The sequence below is a fragment of the Perca flavescens genome, chromosome 21, assembly GCF_004354835.1.
Source record: "Perca flavescens isolate YP-PL-M2 chromosome 21, PFLA_1.0, whole genome shotgun sequence".
Lineage (NCBI taxonomy): Eukaryota > Metazoa > Chordata > Actinopteri > Perciformes > Percidae > Perca > Perca flavescens.
Genome location: NC_041351.1, coordinates 22579646 through 22606782, shown reverse-complemented (window position 1 = coordinate 22606782; position 27137 = coordinate 22579646). Strand labels below are relative to the sequence as shown.

Sequence of the window (27137 nt, the reverse complement as noted above, 5' to 3'; positions counted from 1 at the left end):
GGTTGTAGTCTGTAGTCAGCCATACAGTAGGCAGATCTGGAGCAGATGGTTGTAGTCTGTAGTCAGCCATACAGTAGGTAGATCTGGAGCAGCAGGGTGAATTCTAGCTATCATGGGTTGGTGATATGACACACAGATCAACAGGGGTCGAGCCCCTCAGCCCCACCTGGATGAAAAGAACGTGAAACAAAATACTTGTTTTTTCAGTTCAGTTTGCTTTGTATTAATTAAACAAATAACTGCTATTTAAGGAGCAAATAAGAAAGCATATCATTTCTATATTTGTTTTTATTATAGTGGTGAAATTGTACTTAATGTTACAACTTTTTAAACAGACTGATATGAGTTGTTTAATGTAACTAAACAGTCAGTTATCAGTCACATAACGTCCATAATAGTTGGACTTTGGTTTAGATTTTTTGACCGTTTTCAGTGGTTCTGAGGAGCAATATGAGAGAGAAATTTGGTAAACATTGATCATTGCTTAGGTACATTAAACCACATTAAGCTTTTTCACGTTAAGAGTTAGAATGTCCTGGCTGCAGTTGTTTTTTAATACCTGTTTATGAAATGAAAATCGAATGAACGAAAAAGTACACAGACCAGACTGATATTAATTCATCATTTTCAGACTAATGCTATATGAAGGAATGAAGACTAAATTCTGATGAACAAAACAGTGATGCAAAAGCTGACACAAACAATCCAGTTTCTTGTGTTCTTTCTACTACTGGCTCTAACATGAAATCAGCCAAATCCCAGGAACATGGTTAACCAAACGAGGAAAAAATACAAAGTGAGGTCATCACATATACACATACAGTCCGTCATATGTCGTTCAATTAAGCTATACAATAAAGAAAATCTATTTGTTTTTGGACATCAAGCTAGGCTATATGCTAGCGCCATATGTTAGCTAGCTAGCTAGGTGCTTAAGTTATGTTACTCACCCTCGTAGTTGTGGACATAACTTCATATGTTCCACTTCAAAGCTTTCTCCCGTTTCCTGATGGGTGCAGGTGAAAGTGCGTTGACCATTCTGTGCACATTGTTGACATATACTTATAATAAAGCAATGAACGGCGCGGGGATATATAAACTTGGTTACAGTTATCGGTTACAGTGCAGCCGCCCTCAACAGACGTTCTAACGTAACGTGAACACTCCCTCAACGGGGCAGGGATCATTTCATTGGTCAAGACTAAAGCTGGCATTCTATTGGTTGATGACTTTTGGCAGGGTTATAACACAAAAAAATCCAAGCGCGCAGGAGAGATCCGAGAGCAGAAAATTTGCAAGCGAGCAGAATCAGCCTGAGTGCGAGGAGAAGGTTCAAAGCTGAGAGCAGGAAATATGTCCAAACAACAACATATCTGAGTCTAAGCAGAAAGTTTGAGCACAAGCAGAGCAAATCTAAGCACGAGCAGTGACTATTTGAGTGTGAGAGCAAGAAATCTGAACGTAATATCAGTGAGAAATGCTCTCAAATTTAAATAATGCGCTCTTGACTAATGGCATTAATATAACTCCATAGAAATCGCTTGAAACGGATAGCTTTCAAAGATGTTAACAGGTTAAAGCAGCCACACAGCCCGCGTGAGCGGCGCCCTGCAGCAAGGCGTCCTCTAGAGATTTGTCTTTGAGCCTATGTTCCCTGTATGTTGTGCGCGGTTCGCAGCAAAAATGACAGACCGACTTAATATTGGCATCATACCAGCAACACCCATAACTTTAGTTTCAACGTCTATAGCTTATCTGTAGAACATGTCAAAGAAATTAAAAAATATATAAGCATCATATCATTAGAGCATATATCGTTTTTAATGTTTTATGTAAACTTTATGTAAAGTAACTATAAGTGTCAAATCAATGTAGTGGTGTTAAAAGCTACAAAGTAGCAAAGTAGAAGTTTAAAATAACAAAAAAATGGAAAGTACAAATACCACAAAATAGTAGTACAGTACTTGAGTAATTGTAGCCTACGTAGTTACTTTCCACCACTGATTGATTGTGACAAATTGTTCAACTTTAATAAAAGTCTTTATGCCCCTCGGTTTGTATTTAATTATAGGTAATGGGTTTGTGTGTAGTGTAATAGCTTGGGTTGTGTTTGTTGGTGTCATTTTGGAATGAATTTTGCTTGTCCAGAAATGGAATAAATAATAAATAAACTTATTTCTAAACCCTGGCTGGCACCGGCCAAAAAAAAAAAAGTGGCTAAACAGTAGTTCCAATGATCAAATCAATTTCGAATCCCCAAAGAAAACAGGAAACATACCTTTAAGTGCTTTTTCTCGGTTTGCATTCACACTGCCAATAGGAACGCTCAAGTAATGTAAGCCGACAGGTCCCTCCACATCATTCCCTATATTATTAATATTAGTTTAGCTACAGTGGCTAGCTTGTCTGTCTGTGAAGCGGGCTAGTTAACTAGCTAGCTGGTAAGTCTGTTAGCAGCTGGGAGTGAGGCGGAGGGATCGTTTTGGCCAACAGCCCACTGTTTGGCTAATTTTTTTGTAAGCAGTGTAGCATTAAAACATGGTGGAATTAGCAGGCTAGCTAGCTAGCTAATTGGCTAGTTAGCTAACACTATCTAGTTACAGAAAATTAGCTGACAAAAGTTGTCAAAAGTTTGTCAATAGCAATGTTTTTGTGGCTAAAGCATTAAGTTGTAACATATAACTCATTTAGTGGAAGGCTAGTTAGCTTGCGGGTAAAATTGCAGTTGCCGGTGCTGCATTGGCTCATGTGTTTGACCAATCATTGACGTACACTTATGTCTGGACCAATCACTGTACACTTAATGTACATCATCCAAGGTTCCTCTTGTGCTGGGTGACTACCTACTCTGCAGTAGGAGCTAAAAAAAAAAAAAGTCCCTCAAAACGGCGTTGTAAGATCTACGATCATTACTAGTTTATGTGGTGTGCACACAATAAAATTATGTTTCTTAGAACTATGGAAACACCTTTAGTTAAATCTATACAATATTCTGACCCGAGTACAGATAAACCATCATATTCAACTTGTTCAATGGAAAACACATATTGGGGAATTACTGGTGTTATGTAGGGAGACAGAGTTGCTGTGAGCAGCTGTGATAAGAAACAATGATGCATTTTCTGTCCTCTGTGTCCATGCCACAGCTACGGGAAAAAGCTTTCCTCAAAACAACTCTCCGGTTATAAATGTTTCAGAACGACTCCCTGTCAAAAAGTGCAGAAATTACATTTTTATGAAGAACTATTTTTAGTCAAGTTTTGGTTAAGTTAGCTGACACTGAATGTTACTGTCAACAGTTTTGGTTTCACAGTACAGACTGACCACGACCTTTGCATCAAAATGCATTTATTGTGGTGCACATGAAGGAGGTTATTATGGAATGCCATTAAGCCAAGATTAAATAAATGAAAAAATACATAAATAAATTAATAAATACATGAATAAATAAATAAACCTTTGAAATACATCGTGAAATAAATAAATATGCCTTTGAAATACATAATTAAATAAATGTAAATATTCATATATAATGAATCACTTAGTTAAATAAATATACTTATTTCATGGTACTTTTATTTCATAAATCCACGTTTATTTATTTCCGTGGACTTTAATTTCCTAATGCCACATTTATGTATTTCCCTCTCTGTTTATATCCAGTTCTTATATGCAAATCAGGCGGCGTGGCTATCTCTCACATTCAGAACAGAGCCGTGGGCCAAAAAAAAAAAAAAAAAAAGGCTGGCGAAGTGAGAGTGCAGACATAATGGAAGACATCGGTGGGCTCCGAGATAGCAGGCTATCATTAGCAGATCAAATTGATCAACATGGTTTATCAGCAGATACTGTTTTGGCACATATTGAAACATTTTTGGAAATACTAGGGCGGATAAGTGCTTCAAGAAATATACATAGATAAAGTTTTAAATTGTTTAAGACTGATTGAGCACCGTGTTTGTGTGAAAGATGTCCAAGTCCGTTATCGCTGGTAAGCACAGGTGCTGGACGCCCGCCTCTGGATATTCCAGGCAACATGCTGGCTAACTTTGTGTTGTCCGGTCTATCAACCCGAGAAATTGCGGCTCTGTTTGGTGTGTCATCCAGCACGATTCAGAGGAGATTGGCCGAAAAAGGACTTAGGTGAGTTAACTTACTTATTGAGCTAAAGAGTAGGCTATGGTGGGCAAAAACATTTTATAATATAGGCCGCATTAGACCCCCCCCTTACGGGCTGCGGTAGTAACCGTATATTTTATGAGTCAGGCTGTTATGGGGTGCTGCCGGGTTATCGCTAGCTATAGGTGGACAAATTCATTAACCCAGCTGCTGTTTTAATCACCGCGAGTTGACACAACATTAGCTGAGGCGTTGTTAAGTGAGCTAGCGGGCAATCGACTGCTCTAGTTCACATTAAACTGAACATTTCTGTTGATGGTGAAGTGAGACAAGGTGAATGGGACTTCTTTGGGACTATTTATGTGGACGTTTCTGTCCTCCTTCATCTCGTTTCCTTCTTGCACAGCCGCTGCAGTTGACACACCTGTAAACGCAATGTTATATAAAATAAACAAATCCAGAAACGTCCACATAAATAGTCCCAAAGAAGTCCCATTCACCTTGTGTCACTTGAGACCACTTCGCGGCTGGGACTGGCCGCTGAGTATCTTCAGGGCTGGCCGCTGAGTAGAACAGCCGAGGATACGCCTACATCAATGGGATGGCTGCCGGGTGTTGCTGCCGGACTCTCCACACCTATAACTTTTGTCCCGAGTGAAGTCCCTTAGCGGCGGGGAGTGAGGCAGAAAAACCAAGGTGGGATAGCTGGTTAAATTAGCATTAGATTAGTGGTCTATCTATACAGCTAACGTTAACGCTAGCTAACTGGCAAACTTAATCGTGGGTTAGCCCAGTGCTGTTTAACGTTAACTTTACCTTGATCAAAACAATTATAGCTAAAATAACTTCATGAACACGTTGAACGATGTTGTAACCTTATAAAGTCCCCCACAAAGCGTTAGCATGAGCTACTTGTCAACGTAGCACATAACGTTAAGCTGGATCAATCGCTATTGAAATGTATCAATAAATAAGGTCTGTGTTGTAAGTGGCGTGTAATCGATGACAAAATGATGCTGTGTGGCAGAAAGCAAGGTGTACTACGGTTACTGAGGACCCCTTTATTCTTTCTGTGACATAGTATGATTTACAGTTACTCTTGAACGCGTCCCGTGTTTTGACGGAAGTTAGAGGAACCAGAGGAGTCAAAGGTTTTACGACGCCACTGACAGGCAACTAAATGAAACTTCCCATGTCAGACATTTTAACACAGAAATGTTACATATTGTACCTTTAAGGTGTGGGCGAATTAACCTGAATCAAACCTCTGACAAACAAACACCTAACCCTAACTTTGTGTTACCAACATTCCAGCTAATCAATGTGAAGCCTAATAGAAAATCACCCCCTGAAGACAACTAACCCAGCCCCAACAGAACATTGTCCACTGGACTGTTTCAGCATTGGCAAATAGCCCATCTACCCACACCACACTTTCCATTAAAGGAATTATTAAACCCGACATGGAAATTCTCATTATCTACACTCCCTAAGGTCAGTCATATCAAAGCCAATGTGTGTATGCAAGCAGGTAAGCAAGTGCAGTTATTATTCTGCTGCATGAGCTGTTTGCTGTAATGCTATGGTCAGTTTTTCTTTTTAAACTTTAAAGAACATATCCAGGGGTATTAAAGTCCTTTCAGGGTACAGTTAGGATCTAAAAAGAACATTTTATGCTTCCTCTTGTCAGAACATTTTCAGAAAACCTATCGCACAGATACGATGGGGTCGGTAAAATGCATTAAGACATTCCTCTGATCCCAACTACGGAAACCCCTCCTCTTTGTAAAAGATAGGTCATGTACACTGTAGCTGGCTGCAGCTTTTGCCCTAAAGCCTGAAAAAAACATGATAAAAAAAGAAAAAGATTGAATTAAGTTAAGAGTAATATTATATACTCTCATAAATTAAGAGTAACATAAGTATGGATGTTCATATTCTGCAAGGTATTTGCTGCTTAGTATGCACTTACACATTTAGATCCAATCCCATTTGTCCTTTCATAGCACATTCCAACATTCAATCATAAGACTTAAATAAACAGACCGCCATAAGGCACACTTTGATTCCTCCTAATACTGCCTGAATTATTTAGGACGCCATGCATTAAGTATTAGAAGGATCTGGAATAGTTGGTGCCTGCATGTGTTTAGGTGTGAATTCTTAAGTGGGTACATGCCTACAAGGAGCTTCTTGCCACTTCAAATACCTGGAGAACCACAGGAGGCAAAGCGCTGATCTATTAAACATGCTGCATGGCTTGACGAGTCAGAGAATAGCCTGTGTCTATTAAAGTGGCTCACTGGCTAGGACTGCAAATAACAGTTATTTTCATTGTCGATTCTCGATAAATCAATTAGTTGTTTTGTCTATAAAATGTAAGAAAATGGTGAAAAATGTCAATCTTTTTATTTTCTTTTTCAAAGCTGACTTTTCCCAAGATGACGTCCTCAAAGTTGCAGACAACTCAAAGATATTCAGTTTACTGCCACAGAGGACTAAAAAAAAACAGAAAATATTAACATTTAAGAAGCTGGAATCAGAGAATTTTTAAAAAATGACTCAAACCGATTATGAAAATAGTTGACAATTAATTTCAAGTCTTACAACAAGCCAATTAATAGAATATTCCTTGCAGCTCACTTCACCCATCTCTAACTGATTGCAATGACCGTACGGAGTAGTGCTCTGCACTTGAACCAAACCGGGACTTGAGTCCTTATTTCCACTGCCCTTTATTAACAATTGACCCATCAACACCCCGGCTGATCCACCACTCATTAGATCGGTCAATGAAAGAAACCGCAAGGCAGTTTTTACCTCTTGTATCAAATCGCCGAAGTTCTCCAACCATGCCAGAGCAGCTGCAATTACGCGTGACCATTACACAGGGCTATGGCTATTAACAGTGCCCATATAATTTACTCAGGACATGTACCTGCGAACAATGATATCACAATCATCATCAAAAATGGGAGATAATTAATGAATCAATTTATAGCACTGTTACAGTCTTTTCAAAGTGCTTCAACATAAAAGGATCAAATTAAATGACTATTTTAGAATGTGCTTTTGATTGTCACCCAACCTAAATTATGCTTTATTAGTTCAATTCAGTCTCTCACCTTATTTTTTACCTCCACCTTATCATATCACCTGTAAATGACTCCAGAAAAACATGTGTATGCATGGTCTGAGTTATGCATGAGCATGAGTGCGTATCTATTTTTTTATTTTTTTACCCAGTCTAACATTCCAGTACAGTGGTTTTATTGTATTTAGTGTATTTAAAGTTTAATTCCAGTGGGACATGGCAATGCTCCATGTGGTGGATATTAATTTTCAAAATTATAGCCACTGCCCCAGCAATAGAAGAGTTGTTTTAACGCACTTTTGTTCCTTTGTCATCGATCCAGGCACTGTGCGCACATCGTTTAAAAATAATAATTAAACTCAAATTAGACTTAAATATCCTGCCCACAGAAGTCTCTATGATCCTACCAAAACGTTGTAGGCTAATGTAGCACGTGTGTGAATGAGGGATTCTTAAATGATATTAAAATAAGATGGAAAAAGATGATTAAAAACTGTTTGGTCTCCACTAGAGCTAAGACTCCAAAACTTCCACTGGTGTTTCCAACTTCCCTCTATTAATTATACCACACCCACAATTACTATGCAGTCCCAGAAAAACGCGATTATGCGATCGCATAATTCAATACATAATCAGTCAAAGTCCGCATATTGATGTATTTTTTCAAATACATCGCACTTTCGCCGCATAAATTGCCGATTTCTGCGCAAAATATGCGGGGCTTGCATGATTTCATAATCCCCACATTTTCGTTGCAAAAAAGTCACGTCAGAAAGTTGAAAAATGTTGCGTTTACTTCAAACAAGAGCAGCCATTTTCCCGTTGCCATGGGAACGGTATGAAGTGACGTAATTACGTGACGTGAACATCATCGAGAAGCTGCAAACCCCGCGATGAAGCCATGATGAAACCGCAGTTTTTGCAAGTTCCCGCAATTTCTGCAAGTTCCCGCAATTTTTGCAAGTTCCCGCAATTTTTGCAAGTTCCCGCAATTTCATCACATAGAATTGCATAAATATCCTGCATATTCCATCGCATCTTTTAAGAAAATGTGCCACATAATCAAGGATTTTTGCATGCAACAATCACAAAAAAACTCTGTATTTTTCTGGAAGGACTGACTATGGTGTAGCTGATTTGCCAATCAGTGGCCCAGCTGTCAATCAAAATAAGTTAATCGATATAGATCTATAACAAAAAATATGAGAAGTCTTGAAATAATAACTATCGTTCTTTAAATATCTATTTTTTTTTAAATGCTATGCTTGGCTCCTACACTCCAGTAGTGGCAAAAACGCTCCACTCAAATCAAATGTTCAACCTGTTTAATTTAGGAATTAACAATTCTCAACATCTCAATCCACATTGAGGACACACATGCAAAACTGAACTAGAAACTTATATATAATATATAAATATATTTGACCCAGTTGAGAATTGAATCGTCTGATGACTCAAAATCAATGGGGAAAATGTTTTTCATTTCAGCGGCGCTTCAGGAGGGAACAACATATTATAGCTTTTTAAATGGATATTCAAATCATGTTTCCCAGCTGGTGTGTTTTATTGATAGTGCCGAGGAGGGCTTCTCAGAGCTTTTTTTCTTTGAACAGAAAATCCATTCGTACTTCGAACAGATGACAGTCTTAGCAGTGAAAATGCAATTTTTTTGTAGTTTTAAGCGGCCAACATCCTGCTTAGTAGATCAAAATAAGGTTAGAAAAAAAGGCAAAACATACCATCCACATTCATATACCACACATCTGAAGGACTAAAAGGATGGGGCTTTTGTTTTTTGTTTTTTTATCTTCCGTGATGGTTGAAAGGACAGCGACTGCTGCTTCACAGAGAGGCTTTTAAAAACCAAGAAGGCACTTCAAAAGGACAGGAGGAAATAAACCCCAAAATGAATCAAGTATCTTCAGATTGAAAAGAGAGACCAACCACCTAAACTCCTAAATAATTTGAAGACAGAAACATTTTCCAAAAATAAAAAGACACTGAAAGATAAAGAGGAAACAGTGTGAGTCAGTGTAAGAGTGTAATACTGTCATGTCAATGTCATAGGGTTTGACTGTTTGAGGCTGTGTCCCTGTGCATGACGCAAAAGAGGTATTTAATGAAAGCCTCACAATAATGGATGACATCTGGCAAAGTTGATCTGAAGTTTGGAGACTACCCACTTAGCATCGGAGACTGACCCAACTGCAGTCTCGCATTGCCAGACCTTCCTCCACGGCGCTGCGGAGGAGGGTCTGACTAGCCCATGCAGCATTCCGGGATGAGAGAAAAACGTGCTCAGGTTTATTGGCATTTCACTGAACCAATCACAATCGTCTTGGGCGGCGCCAAGCGTCGGACCGAGCAACGGTGCCGCTGCAAAATAGTCTCGGGAAGGAACTTGTTTTGGTGGAACGTGTACGTTCAAAAGTCGTTTTAGTCGTGCAACCGAAAACTCAGAAAGCGGAAGGTAACGGACATAAGGCCATTAATGAGGGACATTCGGCGGAATTTCCGGCGACACTAACAATCCTGGAAATGAAACGTCGTTGATATAGACTAACCTAACTGAAATGTGTGGTGTCTACGTAGTTAATAGACCGAACTGTATATCAATTGCACTGTAAAAGCTATTTGAAATGGCATCCATATTAAGACACAACCTGTTGAGCTCAACCTAATGCAACGTTATACTCTACATGGTGAAGTAGTGAGTAGTGATAATGTCAGCATGAGCCCTGAGGCTATAATCAGCTTCCTATCTGTGGCCGTTGTTAATATACGCAGGAAAACAGGGACTCTAACGATGATGCCGATGAGCGATGACTGAAATACATGATCGGTTATTTGCACACCATTGCCACAGTGCCCGTTCTCAATGGGACATTTTGGAACGGACCGATTGCTTGGCCTCCGGTATTGCTGCTTGCAGCTTTCTGAAAAAACGCTCATCCAAACAACTTCACACTCGACACTGCCCTTCTTTGGCTCCTGAACAATACGCCTGCCATGACATTTGCGTCCCCTGCCAATGCTAGAGTATACGCATCATTAGCTAATAGCTAAGCAGTAAACGGGTGCATGTACAGGAACCCTTTACAGAGGACCCCTTTAAAGAACAGTCAGCCGGAAACATTAAAATTTGGGCTGGAGTCAACCAATTTATGAAGTTAACGTCAACTTCAGCTGGCTACAGATGAAACAATCTGCTTGCAAAAGAAGTCATTACGGTCGTGAAAATTGACAGTCCGGAGTTAGAAATAAGAAGCTGCTTTTGTCTACCTCCGCCTAAAATCAAGGACCCGTTGTTTTGAAAATTATTAACGATGACAGACAAACCTACAAAAACTATTTGGAGCGGTAAATCTGACACCGTTGTACTTGTCAACTGCATATGAAGTAAATATTTTTTTCATTGTGCATTTAAGGGATTATCAATCACAGTGGTGTTGGTTTATTCACTTTTAGAATGGTGTTTACAAATGAACTATTGTGCCGTGCTATTAACCCTCAGTTTTTCTATTAGAGATATTTAATGTACAGGCATTACATTATGGCATTTTCAGCCTTCTTTAGGTACATTTTATGATGTAACTGAACAAGAGAGTGAGCTACACAGGCACCAACTATTATGACTCCCTACTTTCAAAGTTCTCTGCGTACAGCCGACTGGTCATGCTTCACTCTGAATTGCACGGTCAAACATACAGTGACCTACAGGGCAATGTGATCCCCAAGGGGCACATGGGAATCAAACTAATTATATTTATACATGTATAAATATATGTGCCCTTTTCTGTTTACTGTGTTGGCCGACTCACTTCGGATGCCCTGAGGCAAGCCACAGGGATGCAATGAATTTGTAACTGATTCGTTGAAGCCCGTCTGAAATATACATTCAATGTGTGGACTTCAGAGCTGCAGGAAATGTACCATTGTAACACTCTAAACATAAAATTGGCATGCCAAACAACATAAGGGATTCATGTTGTTTGAAACGACAGCATTCTCAAAAGGTAAATGTATGCATGTATGCTGGCTCACTAACATTGCTTCATGAACACTTTATTGGAAAAGAGCTATTGTTAATGCTATTATTTCCACTTGTGCTTCCCCTGCTGTGACATGTCAACATAGCTAATATACATAGCTAATATACAGAGGTGTCAAGTAACGAAGTACAAATACTTTGTTACCTTACTTAAGTAGAAATTTTGGGTATCTATACTTTACTGGAGTAATTATTTTACAGCATACTTTTTACTTCTACTCCTTACATTTTCACGCAATTATCTGTACTTTCTACTCCTTACATTTTAAAAATAGCCTCGTTACTCATATTTCAGTTCGGCTTGTTTTCATTCCGGCTCGTCATCGTTAAAAAAAAACACACACAAAAAACCCTATCCAGATCGCTCCATCCGGAGAGAGTGAATTTGATTGTGGTTGGATGAGAAGTATAAACATAGTTATTCCGACACCCTATTGGTTTTTACGCAATCCATAACACCTGTACAGACCCGGTGCTAATACGCCACTGGTGCCTTAACGACCGTTATCTACCGGACCGAATACCAACACGGATTTCGGTGCCTTAGGTGCCTGCGCGATGCTCCGAAAACGGACGTTAGAGGGAACTGAACATCGCCGCACGGGACGCTAGTCAACACTACAGTTGGAAGCAGGTTAGCCTAGCGTTAGCTAGAAGATGGAGTAAACATGATAAAATGCTGAGAGCTAAACGGTGTAAAAGTGTGTCTATATTTCACTGGAGAGGAGTCTGACACCAGACTGTAGCTGCCGTTGTCTGAAAAACACAGAAGAGATGTAGCCTACGTGTCACCTTTTTCAGCCCTTCTGAGTTTGCAGGTATGATTTTAATATACTGTAACATTATTATAGTCATATGATTTTGTCCCCGCGTTTTAGAGTTAAGCTGTTGTCCTTAATGGCATTTCCCCCCGTTACATCAGGGGTCTTGAACGTTTAAGCCAAGGACCCCTTAACTTAAAGTGAGATGTAGCAGGGACCCCCTACATATTGTATGAAATTAAGTTGCATATCAAACTGGGCCTACAATAACTGTTAGGGTAACCTAAAGCCTTCTTACATACCTTTTTTCATAAGCTATTAAAATATTAATTGTTGGCATGATTTTATAAATCATATTTTAATGTTACATACTGTATGTGACATACTGTATGTGGCACAGTAAATCTAGGATTAACTGTATCTGTGGGCTGATATCTTAGGGACTACCTTACCTATAGGCCAGTAAGCTTATCATTTATTTTTGCTAATAATATGTTGGAATTATGTTAAGGCATTTTATTTTTATTTTTTTTAAAGACTCAAAAATGTACAATAATTTGGAGGCCCCCCTGCAATGACTCTGAGGACCCCCTGTTGAAGATCTCTGCCTTACATTACTTTTACTTTTATACTTTAAGTAGTTTTGAAACCAGTACTTTTACACTTTTACTTAAGTAAAAAGCTTGAGTTGATACTTCAACTTCTACAAAAGCCTTTTCAAACCCTAGTATCTATACTTCTACTTGAGTAATGAATGTGAATACTTTTGACACCTCTGCTAATATATTACTTTACATAATTAGAGACAAGAGGTTTTCCTATCCATGCCCACCATATAAACAGAAACTCAGGAGGAGCACTGATGGTACACACCTGACAGAGCTCGGGAGTGTTACTCTCATGCAAGTCAGATGAGCTGTTAAGTTTGTGCTACGCCAAGAATATCCCAGAAGGGTGAGTTATTTAGTTTTACCGTTTTGGACTTAGTAACAACTTAGAAAGAGTGGGGTTGCAGAAAGTCCCACAAGAGGATAGCTGCAGTGTCTCCATCCTTGTAAAAATAGTGACGCATGGACAAACTGGGTCAGCTGGTCTCTTGTGCACCGATACAGTCCAGTCTGGTTTTTATTGGTAAGTCAGAGTGAATTTCCAGCTTACAAACTAAAGCTATGTAACAGAGAAATCCTGAAGGTAAATTCAATACCTTTTAATACCTTCTCAATATTTTTTAAAACCAACAGGCCATTGACACGCCAACAAATGGACAACTCATAGTTTGCCTCGTAATACCTCGTAAAATGGCGATTAATACCTTTTAATGGCCTTCATTTTTACTAATTTGATTTACTACCTTTTAAAACCCCGCAGACACCCTATGTAAGTTGAGACAGTGGTACCCCAGGTCTCGTTCAGGTCAGTCGCCAACATAACCTCATAACCCAGAGGAGTTGTTCATTTCTGTGCTTCCATGGAAGACGGGAAACATAACAGCTGTACGATAACATAGTGCTGCTCAACCTACCAAGGGCCATAGCGAAACTAAACACATAACACATTTTGGTTGTGCTGAGATATTTAGGCGCCCGCAATATCTATGTTTACTTTGAAGGTTCAGCTAAACTTAACTTCTCCAGCATGAGTTCAAATACACCTTCAGGAAGACAGGAACTTCAGAGAGCTGGGACGACACGACCCAATAACACATTGTGGTTATACTGTCCTGCCTGCTTAATTCTCTCCTCAATTGGGAATTCATTAAATGCTTCTGTGTCAGTCATCAAAGTCTCCCGAACCTTCTTCACGTGTGTGAAATGAGTTGTGCTGCTCCTGAGTTTTTCCTTAACAGAGAGCAACCACCGGATTTTGTGACAGTAGTGTGATTATAGCATGAGTTAGCATGACCAAAGCTTAACTATTATTACATGAATCTGCTTATTCTGAACTGTTCAGGAAGTAACCTATGATAAATAATCTGTATACGGGAGGTGTATCGAGCTTGTGTCCTACCCAACAAGTCTTCCAACCCATTCGACCACAGTCAATTGTTCCTACCCTCTTATACGACCCACAGGAGCGTTTCCTAAAGTAGCACCCCTACTGTTGACGGCAGATCCGCACATCCTCATACCTAAACATAACAGTCAGTCTTAAACACATGGCTGACGTTTGGTTAGGTATACGCATTTTGGAAACGATCGTTGTTTGGGTTAAAATAAGAATTTGTAACTTAATTGACGTACATTCATACATGAAGCAGTTACGTATCGTAGTTACGTGACGTAGTTACGTGACGTAGTTACATACGTAACTTAGCTTCCGTAAATTAAAATAAGTCAACGTTGACTTTTGGTTTCATATGGGACACAAACAGCCGTCTCCTGGGTGAAAGTCCACCCCGACCTCCTCCCTTGCTCCCCTCATAATTACTACGGCCACTAGAGTGCGCCCACTAAGATAAACATAACATGGGCCATAATATTGTAATAAGCTGCTTGAACAAACGACCTATGGGTTGTTTTTTTTGGACAAAGGAGGACAGTCTCGTCTTACTCTGTACTTTCACAGTTTCTTATTAAAAGTCAGTGAAACGTAGCAACGACTCCTTCAGGTAACAGTACAAGATAAGGTAACTATTTTTGTTTCTGTTTCTACCTGGTTGTCATTGCTCAATACATTAGGTTGAGTTACACCCTGGATTAATAATTATCATAATGAGTTATTTCTTCATTAACTGTGTGACCATCAGAGAAGATAAATAAACATGTAAGGCGCGTAAAGTGCAGCATCACCTGCTGTCAGTCACCAGATTTTGATTTACCCCACACGGATCCATGTAGCTCTGATGCAGGATGACATCCCTGAAACTTTCAAATTAATAAGTTATCCGTCAGTCCATATGACTTCATTTTGACTTTGCTGAGTTGGTGTGAACATCAACCAAAAGACTGGATGTATCATTTCTTTCCTTGGTCCGGACCAAATGAACCTAATGATACAGAGCTGTTGTTGTGTTGGATTTAATTGGACAAGGTTTAAGGACACATTGAATATAACAGATTAATTAAAATGTAATGAGGAAATAACACTGATTTATCTGCCACAAACAACCAGTGTGCCAACACGCACACACGCACACACGCACACACGCACACACACACACACACACACACACACACACACACACACACACACAGCTTGAAGCGGAAACAGCCGTTTCCTTTGTTATAATCTATTTTTCCACTTTACGTGATTTGTTTTTCTGCATTTACTTGTTCTAAAATGTTCCACCACGCTGCACTCTTTTGTCACGTAGATGCTTGTGCAGTTTGCTTGTAATTGCTCATCACGCTCTAATCTTCCTGTGATTTGTTGGAAAATGAGTTTGCAGCGCCTCGGCTTTACTGTGTCACAAGCACATTGTTAATCTTGGTTGGGTTTTTTTCCTCGCAGACTAAAAAAACTAAAATAATTGAGGTTACCAAAAGCCTACCAGCTTTAAAACAGTCTAGACGAGAGTGACAACATTAAGTGTACTACAATATGTACGTGACTTTGTGTGCGTGATGTGTGAGATGACAGCATGTAGAACAGTTAGTCCCCCACACCCAAGAAAACCAATGAGGATCATTTTTTAAGAGCTATCCAGATTGAAAGACCATCCAAAGTTAGGAAAAACACCCAATAAGTGGATAGACATGGACAGATGAGGTAGAAAAGGGGAAACAGAAAATCGGACAGAAGCCATCAGAGAAGCTCCACGTGAGATTTGACAGTGGTAGCCAACGTAGTCCCTCTTCATGCATTTTAATTCTGCCTCAGTGTGATCTTGGTGCCTAAAACGTGCATTGACTTGAAAAAAGTGGGACGACAGTGGCTACAGCTGTATGATTTTTTTTTTTTTTGGGTCATGTAATCTACCCTTTTATTCTGAAATTCCGCACAAATGGTAAGCGTTGATGTGGGTATATGAAGGGAGGCTTGCCTGAGAGAGGTCCAGCTCTACCTATCCTGATGGTCATCTCATCAGAGTCCAAGAGTTGGAACGGGGTCTCGTCTGCTTTTTCCTTGGCCAGCTTAGATTCGGGGGGTAGAGCCAAGGCAATGTGGGGGTCAGCACCTACACCCTGTGGATGACAGAAAAAGAGAGAGAGAGAAGGGGTTTAAAATCCATTTCATGTACAGAAGACCACAGGCAACCATTTATTTTTATGGGTGCCTTACAATAGTTACTAGTCTTGCATTGCCAGACCTTCCTCCACAGCGCTGCAGAGGAGAGTCTGGCTAGTCCACACACAACATTCCGGGATGGGAGAAAAACATGCTCTAGTTTATTGGCATTTCTTTAAACCAATCCCAATCGTCTTGGGCTAAGTGTAATACGGAGCAACGGCGCATCTGCAAAATAGCCTCGGGAAGAAACTTGTGTAGACAGATAGTCTAGCTAGTTGTCTGGATTTATCCTGCAGAGATCTTAAAAAACATTAACCATAGTCCTCATAAATCCATTGGAGTTTAAAATGCCAACACAAAGAAAGCCCAAGGCAACGGACATCCGGCCTTAATGAGTGAAATCCGGCGGAATTTCCGTCGGCAACAGAGCAATCCCAGAAGTGGAACATTTGTGTAACATATTCCTAAACTACAATATTGTAAATTTGCATTGTTTGATTATCACCATATGAATATAGATATATGCACCATGTAAGCACAGCCTTAGTACCAGCTTAAAAATAGATTTTGACACCAGGACCCTTTTTAAGACAGGGACTCAAAAACAACAGGCAATACATCTGGACCTACATTAAGGCACTTTGTCAGTTGATATGATGCTTTAGCTTTAGTTCCCATTCACAAAACTACAGTTTAATCAGATTGACACAAAGTAATTGTCACACAGTGAACACAGGGACTCTTGGGGATCTATGATCCCAGGGCAGTTTCTCGTTTTGCATGATTGGTAATCCAGCCTTGCAGATATGAACAGACAAATCAGCAGGTCCCTGGATTCTTAAAACTTGCAGTTTTCATTTGTTTCACCGGTCCAATGATAATCCAGTGAGTGATGTGTTCAATTGGAAAGGTTCATTGATTGTTGCGTAAGGAAAAAAAAATCAACTATCGCACAGCCTCAATGAAACACAATCAATCACAAGCCAGTTGATCGATATCCCAATATCAATCAATAATGCTTAGAAGTCTGTAAAACACTCACAGGAGCACTTTTGTAGCTAGAAGGGGCCCCAACAGGTCCTTTCTGGTTTCTAGCGGTGTATAAATCATGTGCAAAGAACACCAGCTGTAACATTAAATAAAACACACATACACACACACGAGTGTTTGAACAACAAAGGAGGAGCAAAATGTAAATATGTAACATCAATGATCAACTCACAATAATGCTTATTAGAACTCTGTAACATCCTGAAACAGCTGCTGTTCTTTGCACATGATTTATACACAGCTAGAAGAAAAAAAAACCTAAAGCCTTGTTTTCAACAAGCAGTCCAGTTCAGTTCCTTACACATTAGAATGGTTATTTTTGCGATTCCATTGTCAAAAGTTGTGGATGGTACCAATATAACCGCTTGATTCCATCTTGTGTTTTCCTTACCCCTCTGTTGAGATACCTAGCACACTGATCCAATACTAAAAGCTGGAGCTCAAACACTGCATTCTGTTTCTCTGCATCGTCGGTGAAGAGGAAATACAGCACTGAGAATTTGTTCAGCTAGTTTAGTAGCGCATGGCCCTTACCATCTGGTAACAACCCACCTACATTTACAGTTTTTTGTTTTTTTTAAGATTGCTAAGCGACAATGGTCACAACTGAAGCCACATTATAACTCATACTACAGTCTGCACTACCAACAGTCACCTGAACTAAACAGTTCACATCACCTGCAAAACTCATTCACAGCAACACAACTCTTCACACACGTCTCAGAACAGGCTGAGTGCAGCCAAACACTCCGAACAATCCTCATCTATAACACACACACAGAGTAAAAACACCAGCATCAAACACCAAGACAGAAAATACAAACTTTTCATCTTTACGGTTTGTATAATTAAAGTGACTTTTCTACGGTGGCCGAGAAGGGTCACAACACATACAAACGCCACAACAACTGCATATTCAGAAAACACATCCAAATTCAGCAAAACACATGCAAACGCCACAACAACTACATATTCAGAAAACACCTCCAAATTCAGAAAACACATACAAACGCCACAACAACTACATATTCAGAAAACACATACAAACGCCACAACAACTACATATTCAGAAAACACATACAAATTCAGAAAACAACTTCGTCGATTTCACATCACGTACGCTGCAAATATTCACAGCACGAGTAAATAGGGAAACGAACTGCAAGCTGCTAAGACGACAACGGAAATGTTTCCAGGGGGGCCATAATCAGTGACGGACCCGCATCCATCTGGTTGTCTTCTCGCTATCTCGCCTCCTTCAGAGGGCTAGGTCAGACTCCTCCTGAGCATTCGGACAACATGTACATTGGAACAGGCTAGCAAGTGCACGTCATTTCGTGCTTGCGTCATTGAAAGTGTTTCGCCACCTTCACTTCCGCGCTGCATTTCAAAACACTGGACGACATGGATGTGGAACTGTGAACTGTGCTGTTCAATGTTTTTGTTGAAATGAAGAATATGAATCAGCGTCAGTCTGCTTGCAGGAGGAGAATAATCTGTCGGCAACTTTGCCGCAACGTGCTAAGGTAGGTAACGTTACCGACACTGTTAGGCTTTAATGTAAGCAATAGTCGTTTTCTCTTATTTATCCCATGTCCGTAAATAAAAAAAAAATTGTGAGAGTTCATGTTTGCAATTGCATTAATCTTAATTGCATTATCCTTACAGTAGAAGTATACATTAGCTCGTAGTTTCCTAAATGTATGTAACATTAGCCCATTGTCCAGTAGCTTCTAGCTTTCAAACAAATGCAGTGCAAAATATGATCAGCATCTACAAGGTAAACACTACCAGCTAATGACCTACCACAGGCAGTATGATATGCAGTATGCTTAAATATATTTGTGATACAATTCTAATCTTACCAGGACAGGTTGGATAACTACTGGACTAACCTAAAGCTTTCTCCTTCTGTCTGCAGTCTTGAAGCAACCCCATCATCAGCTACTGAGTCTGGTCGCCGCTTCATGTTGAATATACTTGTGTACAGTTTAGTAATGTTTGAATAAATGTACAAAACGTGTACAAAATAAAGATACACGTTTCGTTAATGTCTTTTTAGAGCTTATATACCTTACAAGTTATTGAAACAGGTACCATCTGAATATAATTATTCAGTTAGAAATAGAAATTGAAAAACGTTTATATTATATACACACCCAAAAACGAAATGACAAAGACAAACCAGTTAAGTTAATGCATTTATTTTCAGAATGGCAAATAATCTAGCTATTCAACATCTCTCTTTGGCCTCTGTCTCCCTGCTTGTCTTTTGCTTTCCCATCATCAGCAACCACCTCCGTTTGTCCCTGTTAAAAGACAGCAAACGCAAGAAAAATATGTTTACCATTATGAATTCCATAACGTAACGTTATATGCAACGTTATACTTTTTACATGGGATACTACTCATATATTTTAGCCTTCATTTAACGTTGATAGTGAAGTAAATAAGGTGCAGCGTTACCTTAAATCATGCAGCTACAACTGATAAACACACATTTCTAAATCTCGGCTAACGTTATATAAAAGAGATGAAAATGCCACCGGACAAACTTTAAAAACGCAAAGGTACAAAAAGACACCAACCTAGCTAGCTAACAGCCTACTGTTAACGATAGCTTAACGTTAGCTCGGGTGTATCTACCTAATTACTATAGCAATTTGTACCAGCATTGAAGCGTTAAGCATTACATTGATGTAAAACATTAACGGTGATAACACATGTACGACACACTAAAGATACTTACATTTAAATTATTATTTTGCCGTGGCCATAGTTGGATTCGTAATTTTGCACCCCGGATGGATGCGGGTCCGTCACTGATTATGGCCCCCCTGGAAACATTTCCGTTGTCGTCTTTGCAGCTTGCAGTTCGTTTCCCTATTTACTCGTGCTGTGAATATTTGCAGCGTACGTGATGTGAAATCGACGAAGTTGTTTTCTGAATATGTAGTTGTTGTGGCGTTTGTATGTTTTCTGAATATGTAGTTGTTGTGGCGTTTGTATGCGTTTTCTGAATTTGGAGGTGTTTTCTGAATATGTAGTTGTTGTGGCGTTTGCATGTGTTTTGCTGAATTTGGAGGTGTTTTCTGTATATGCAGTTGTTGTGGCGTTTGTATGTGTTTTGCTGAATTTGGAGGTGTTTTCTGTATATGCAGTTGTTGTGGCGTTTGTATGTGTTTTGCTGAATTTGGAGGTGTTTTCTGTATATGCAGTTGTTGTGGCGGCATTTGCATGTGTTTTGCTGAATTTGGAGGTGTTTTCTGAATATGCAGTTGTTGTGGCGTTTGTATGTGTTGTGACCCTTCTCGGCCACCGTACTTTTCACTTATCAATATTCTCTATAATTAAAGAGTGAAATTTATTATTTATTTATTTTCTTTTTTTTTATTTTATACACATTTTGAGGTAAACAGGGATGAATGAAAATCCTCAGTTTGCTTACCTACTAATATATATATATATATATATATATATATATATATATATATATATATGTTAAATTTTTTCTGTAGTATTTACGTAATTACTGGATATGTTACAAACTAAAAGGTACGTACGTTTTTTTATCAACAAATTGGATGTCCTCTCTTGCCATGAACCTACATTATCTCTAAATACAAATTACTTACTCTGTGAAAAACAGTAAGTGCGCAATTTTCATATAGTAAAGGAGGTGTTTTTCACAACTGCGTATGCAACCTCAGACATACTTAACTAGACATATTGGTATTGTTAGTTGTAGCTATAAGGGGGCCCACTAAGTGGGTGTTTTTGGACAGTGGCGGAGAAATTTCCTGGAGGCATTTCTGAGATATGAAGCTCAGCGTAAGTTCTTACAGGAAGACTTCAAATTTCTTCTTTCATCACTCCTAATTGATCAGCTGTTCCATGGCATTCGCTTGTCAGCAGACAATCGGATTCAGCTGTTTCATTGTTAGTTAAACCAATCGGATTCAGCCATGTGTCACAAGCCAATCACAGCATGACCTCCTGTTTTAAATCCTCTCTCTCCTCTGCGGTCGTCAGCTGTCGTTTCAGGAATAGAGTGCGTCCCGCCTCCTCCCCTTCATCCACCGGTCGTCCCACCCACGTACTCCGGGGGATCGTCAGCTGGATGGCTATCTTAATTGGTTCCTGGGCGCCTTCATCACCGCCACCAGTGTCTGGACTCCATCGGGGGATATGCTTTGGTTCACTACCCCTTTTATAACATATGGATTCGATGGAGTCTAATCTCCAGAGACTTTGTACATTTCATTTTCATATTCCGTCTTGTACAGTAAACATGTTCATATTTGCAAGGAAGTCTCTCCTGACTGAAATCACGTTTACGAGAACGGGACGCACAACCCAAGTAGATGCGTAAAAACTAGGGGTGTCGACAACCCTTTTACAATCATGTGAGCACATAATGTAATCTGAAAACTGCTGCCATGATTAAAAAAAAACAATGCAACTGATCTCATCTGGTATGCTGGCTGTAATGGAGTGGAATGGAAATTTCTAAGTGGCCCCAAACGTTTGACCGGTAGTATATTTGTTGATGAAAACCATGTGTAGCAATACATAATAATATTGAGGAGGTGATGCATCGTGATATTGAATCGTTGACAGGGTGTGAAGATTCACACCCCTGATAAACACAGTTGCACAGAGTCCTCTTAATCAGGTTGTTCACTGCCTGCAAGGTTACTACGACAGAGATAGGAGGTTAACACGCAAAGCCAAGTTACTAAAGCCACTTTGTGGAAAGTGAATCATCAGCACAAGGTTGCCAAATTACTGAATACAGAAGGCTCTCATGTTGAGTAGCAAACCATTAGATGAGTAATGTCGAAAAGTATGGGCTAAAAAAAACCCTGACATCCATATTTCCTCCCCTTTATTGCTTCAACATCTTCATTGCTGCCCAGAAAGAGATCTTGTAGAGCTTGTTTGCGTCAGTGCACAGAATGCTCCAGTACCAGCAACGCTAATGTTTGCTTTTAAGCAATCATGAGATGCGTATTAGGACAATAACAAACACGTCAGTGGAAACAAGTTAACATTAACACAGCAAACAGTATTCATTTTTTTTACTCATTTTATTGGCCAAACATGCTAAATTGATTTAAGGTGAATATTGACGATAGCTTTATTTTTTTATTTTATTGTGAAGTGGAAGAAACTAGCTTTAATTCCACAGTTAAAAATAGTAGCAATACATTTTAGGTTGTTGCAAAAAAAACACATAGAATAATATTTTTAAATGTAAACAAATGCCCTGCTGTTATGCCGAACACAGTCCAAGCAGCAGCAAAGTGTGACTCACCGCAATAATTCTGATTAGAAGGGGCTGTACTGGATATTCATTAACATTAACTCAATTAACAGCTATATTAATGTTAATTAATATAGCTATAATATCAGTGAGAATTAATATAGTGAATATGTGAATATATAATATTAGCTACGTAAAGATATACACTGTAAATCCGAACATTCAAATTACTTAAATAGATTAAGTAGTGTACTCAAAGTTTTAGAAAAATTTCTACTAACTTAATTTTTTCAAGTTGGTGTAACATGTTCTTCCTTAACTTAAAAACATAACTTAGATACAACTTAATAGAATTGAGTAATAACATACTAAGAATGATAAAGTCCTGCACTGTTAATTTTAACAAGTTGACTTTACTTAAAAAATGTATGCAAACTCATTGCCTTGAAAAAAAGTAAGTTCAATGAACTTAGTAATGGTAAATTAGTGCAGCTTAATTGTTCTGAGTAAACAATACTTAATAAACTTACATTTTTTAAGTGAACACAGCTTGTTTATTCTGAGTAAGTAACACTCAATAAGCTTATACTTGTTAAGTGAAGACAACTTGTTTATTTTAAGTAAATGATGCTTAATTAGCTCATGGTTTTGAAGTTAATGCAGCTTGCTTTTTTTAAGTAAATACTTAATTAGCTCACATTTTTTAAGTGAGCACTACTTCAAGGTATTGTGGAGGATTTTCCCAAATTTTAGAAAAGAACCGCCCTCTGTACTTTTTGAAAAAATGCACATGCGCAACACTCTGCCTGCTCCCGAGAGGGAACGCCTATTAAACGTGTGCACAAGAGTGCACTGTTTACAAGTTGCTGTCGGCATGGCTCATACAAGCCTACTTTCCAAAAGAAGATTTGCACTTTTTCACAAATTGAGATGTTTACCGTGTGTGCGCGGTGCGTGACTTGTGCCAGGGCTAGCATTACTAATCATAGCTTACATCAACTTTTACTAGCAGTGATTTTAAATGGTCTTGATGATCCACCCGGAAAAAGAAAATCCTCCACTATACCTTTAATGCTACTGACTTGTTTTCTGGTTCAGTTTACAGACTGAAAATGACTATACAAGTAGCATATACATCTATTTAAAAAAAATCTATCTAAAAGAATGAAATGAGAAGGTTGTTTTAGATGAATCACATCATTTCTTTATTTTTAATTATCTGGCATTTGCATATAAAACCACCCTGCCATATAACATATTTATAGTATTTATATTGTTTAAAATAGGGATGATTTAAAAAATAAACTCACAAAAAAAATGTATATAGCACATGTTAAAATACAATAAAATCTCAAAGTGCTTCACCAAATAAGTAAAATAATAATAAATAAATTGCAATCAGCAAATGGTCTGAAATGCATTAGACATTAGTGGAGGACAAAATGTATATATTGTATTTATTTTTTGTTTTTTTATGGTCATCAGTTTAATGTAGCCTATATATTTTTTTAATTTTAATTAAGCAGCTGCAGGGATAATTTTGTATGGCAAATTAATCTCTGATTCAACGTGAACAGAAGCTGGCGCTAATTTGCATACTACACTGATTCCTTACCGCTCTTTGGAAAAACACAGAAGAAGAAAAGTTTGAACAACGCAGCAAGGCGGGATGCAACAGACAGTAGGCTTGCAGAAAGTTACTACCTACAGAGCAGCACTGGACTTACTGTAAGTTTTGAATGTTAACATTCCTTCACTTTTACTTCTTTTATACATGTTTTTATGTGTTTGTCTCAGAGAGCGTAGACCTTCTCCAAGCCCCCCACCCTTTACTGGCTTATCACAGTAGTCTTGTTGGGATTGGCAACTTGTCAGATATAGGTTAGCTGCTATAGAGCTAGCCACTTAGCGTGACCACTAACGTTACACAATCCAGCAGCACAACTTGCGACCTAGCTACCACTCCCAGACTCACTGAAGAATTGTACAACGGATGAACGAGTCAACTGCCCGTGCCCGCCCACTTGTGTTGCGTCGGTTTTAAAACAAACGACCCTGCTGGAGGCAAGCTGCTTTTTATTACAAAGATGAATAAAGTAAAAACCCTTAACAGTAAAGCTTTGGTTTGTAGAAACGGCATTATTGATGATTAACCATGCAGTAAGGTTAAAGTGTGGCTGCTTTTCTTTACAGTAATGTTAATTTTGCTTATTGGCTTTAGTAACTTGACACTTTGGGGCTCAAATGAAAAGATCATTAACAGGGAACATTTATAAATGGAAGTATTTATGATTTGACACTCTTTGAATGCTTTTAATTGTTCAGTTTCATATCAATTTATGCCTTTGCATCTTGCTGTTCCAGTTTCAAGAAGTTAAGGAAGATAACTGGAGATGTTACCAGGTAATTCAATTAATGTGAATAGTTTTCTATCACCTCCCCCCCCAATAACTTAAATTGTTTTTTTTTCTCAGACTATGTTTAAGTGTGGTAACCCTAAATCATATGCACTCCCACATACACATATCATTGTTTTTCTACTTTAAGATGATGGAGACCATATTTCCCCTACGCCGACAGACCATAGTGATGTCCTGCCCACCAGTGAACGACCTCATGGACCTCTGGCCTGCTCTCAAAATAGAGTCTGAGCTAATATGGATCAGCTCTCTCTTTTAAAGTGAAAACTGTGATTCTTACTCATTTGGCCAATATTTTTGCTTTATAAATGTGTGCAAGATTCTTCAAATTGAACTGTTTTTTTTAATAAATGTTGTTGCTGTATTCTCCTCCGGCTGTTATTTCTATGTAGTTGCATGCAGAGTTCCAGCGGATTACAAATCAGAACCTGCCCAACACGTGCTATGCTGAGCTTGACCGCCATCTTCCTCTAATGATGACCTTATTCAGACAGAAGGCACCAATAACTGGGAAGACAGCAGATGCTCTGGCTGAAATTTAAAAAATCCACGATGAACAGGTAAATAGATTTTTACACATTTCATAGCTTGAATCAGTGGAACATTGAACAGGTTCAATGATTCAAATGAGATTTGTGAATTTTGCAATTAGTCCACTTTGTGTTTGCCATTTGTCTGATTGCGTTAACAGGTTATTTGTGGACATATGTTCTGATTGGTCTGTTTTAAAATCAGCTTTGTTCTGTAAACTCTTAAGTATATACAATTCTGTTTTTATCTGAATAGGAAATCCATGACATCCACACCAAGCGCACTACTGTTCTCCACACCCTTCCTGTGTATCTGCGCGAGGACGTCTCTGGATTTTTAAGAACCTGCACGGTGAGTGTCCTTAAGTCACTAACAGATTCTACTGTGTATTATCCAAACCATCCATCCATCCATCCATCTTCGTCCGCTTATCCGGTGTCGGGTCGCGGGGGGAGCAGCTCCAGCAGGGGACCCCAACCTTCCCTTTCCCGAGCAACATTATTTTTATTGTTTATTATCTAAACCGTTCATCTAAATACTTACTACAAAGGAACTGTATTGGCATTTTATTCAATGTTCAGTAAAACATTTTCTTGTAAATGTCCTTGGTTTTAGTCAACACTTAGATTATCTGGTAATTTGGCTAATTCATACTGTATGTGCAGAAAATGGATGCTGTGTTGTTCAACTCTTACAATGAGACCCAGGTCTCTTTTGTAAAAGATGTATTGAATTTCAATGGGACTTGGTTAAGGAAAGACAAATTGTGTCATCTGTTCTGTTCCATGTGTTAGTTTGTGATTAGTATCTCTTTTTTCATTCATTCAGGATGAGTCCGATGAGCCAGAGCTTGATGGTGTTTGCAGTGGGCTTCATTACTTTCATCAGTGACTATGACGCAAGTCCAGTTCACTACCACCCTGTGAGAATCACTGTCGTCATTGAAAGGGATGCCGTGGTCAGCCTCCCCAGACTTGGCAATGCCTTCCTGGTAATCTGTGGAGTGATCTATGCACTACAGCTCAGCTATCCCAAAGAACTGACCAACACTTTTGAATTCACTTCAAAGATTTAACTTTGTCTAGAAAGTGGTAAACTATCCCCGAGGTTGCAGACCCTCAAGAATGAATTAATGATGTAGAAACTCATCTGAAAAAAGGCTGCAGGGTAAAGCATTATAAAAGGCTAGTTCAAAGTTAGCTCCTTTTGTCTAAATAATGCCTCAGAAAGTTACTGCACTACTGCAGGTGTTCAGCCAATAGGCCCAAACTACACAATATTCCTTTTTTCTCATTAATATAATGCAAAAGTAATGCTAATGTTTTGTATGTTTTAATGTTTTTCTTAACCATTGTGACCCACATTTCAGTGTGCATTTGATACTGGTTATGTAAAACATTTACATTTTAGAGTTTTAAGTGAAAATGTTCTTAAACTCTATAGAATTTTTGAAATTTCATCCAAATTGCTGCCCTGTTGCCTTACTCAGGAATTAGCAAGGAAGCCAAAAGCAGTGTTTTTTCTTTTATAGCTGTAACGAACAATAATTTCATTTTGGTATTATTGTTTTTGATTACTCTGACTATTTTCCTGACTATCTGATTAGTTGTCTGGTCAATATCAGAAATTTATGATAAATATTTATTTCCTAGGGCCTTAAAGAAACATGCCTACT

General features: G+C 38.8%; 1 protein-coding gene and 1 long non-coding RNA gene across 4 annotated transcripts in view; one reads left to right on the top strand and one right to left on the bottom strand.

Annotated features, from left to right (window-relative positions):
* slc39a11 (solute carrier family 39, member 11) overlaps positions 1-27137 on the bottom strand; it is a 197468-nt gene that overhangs the window by 73631 nt on the left and 96700 nt on the right. For 2 of the 3 annotated variants that reach the window (XM_028567652.1, XM_028567654.1), the window contains exon 5: positions 16008-16149. In XM_028567652.1, the coding sequence (XP_028423453.1) occupies positions 16008-16149 (142 nt within the window). The remainder of the gene's footprint in view (positions 1-16007; positions 16150-27137) is intronic. The other variant, XM_028567655.1, reaches the window with a different exon arrangement.
* On the top strand, positions 25325-26458 carry LOC114548019 (uncharacterized). Its single transcript, XR_003691310.1, has 3 exons — positions 25325-25491; positions 25718-25813; positions 26291-26458. It is a non-coding gene; the product is annotated as an uncharacterized LOC114548019 (long non-coding RNA).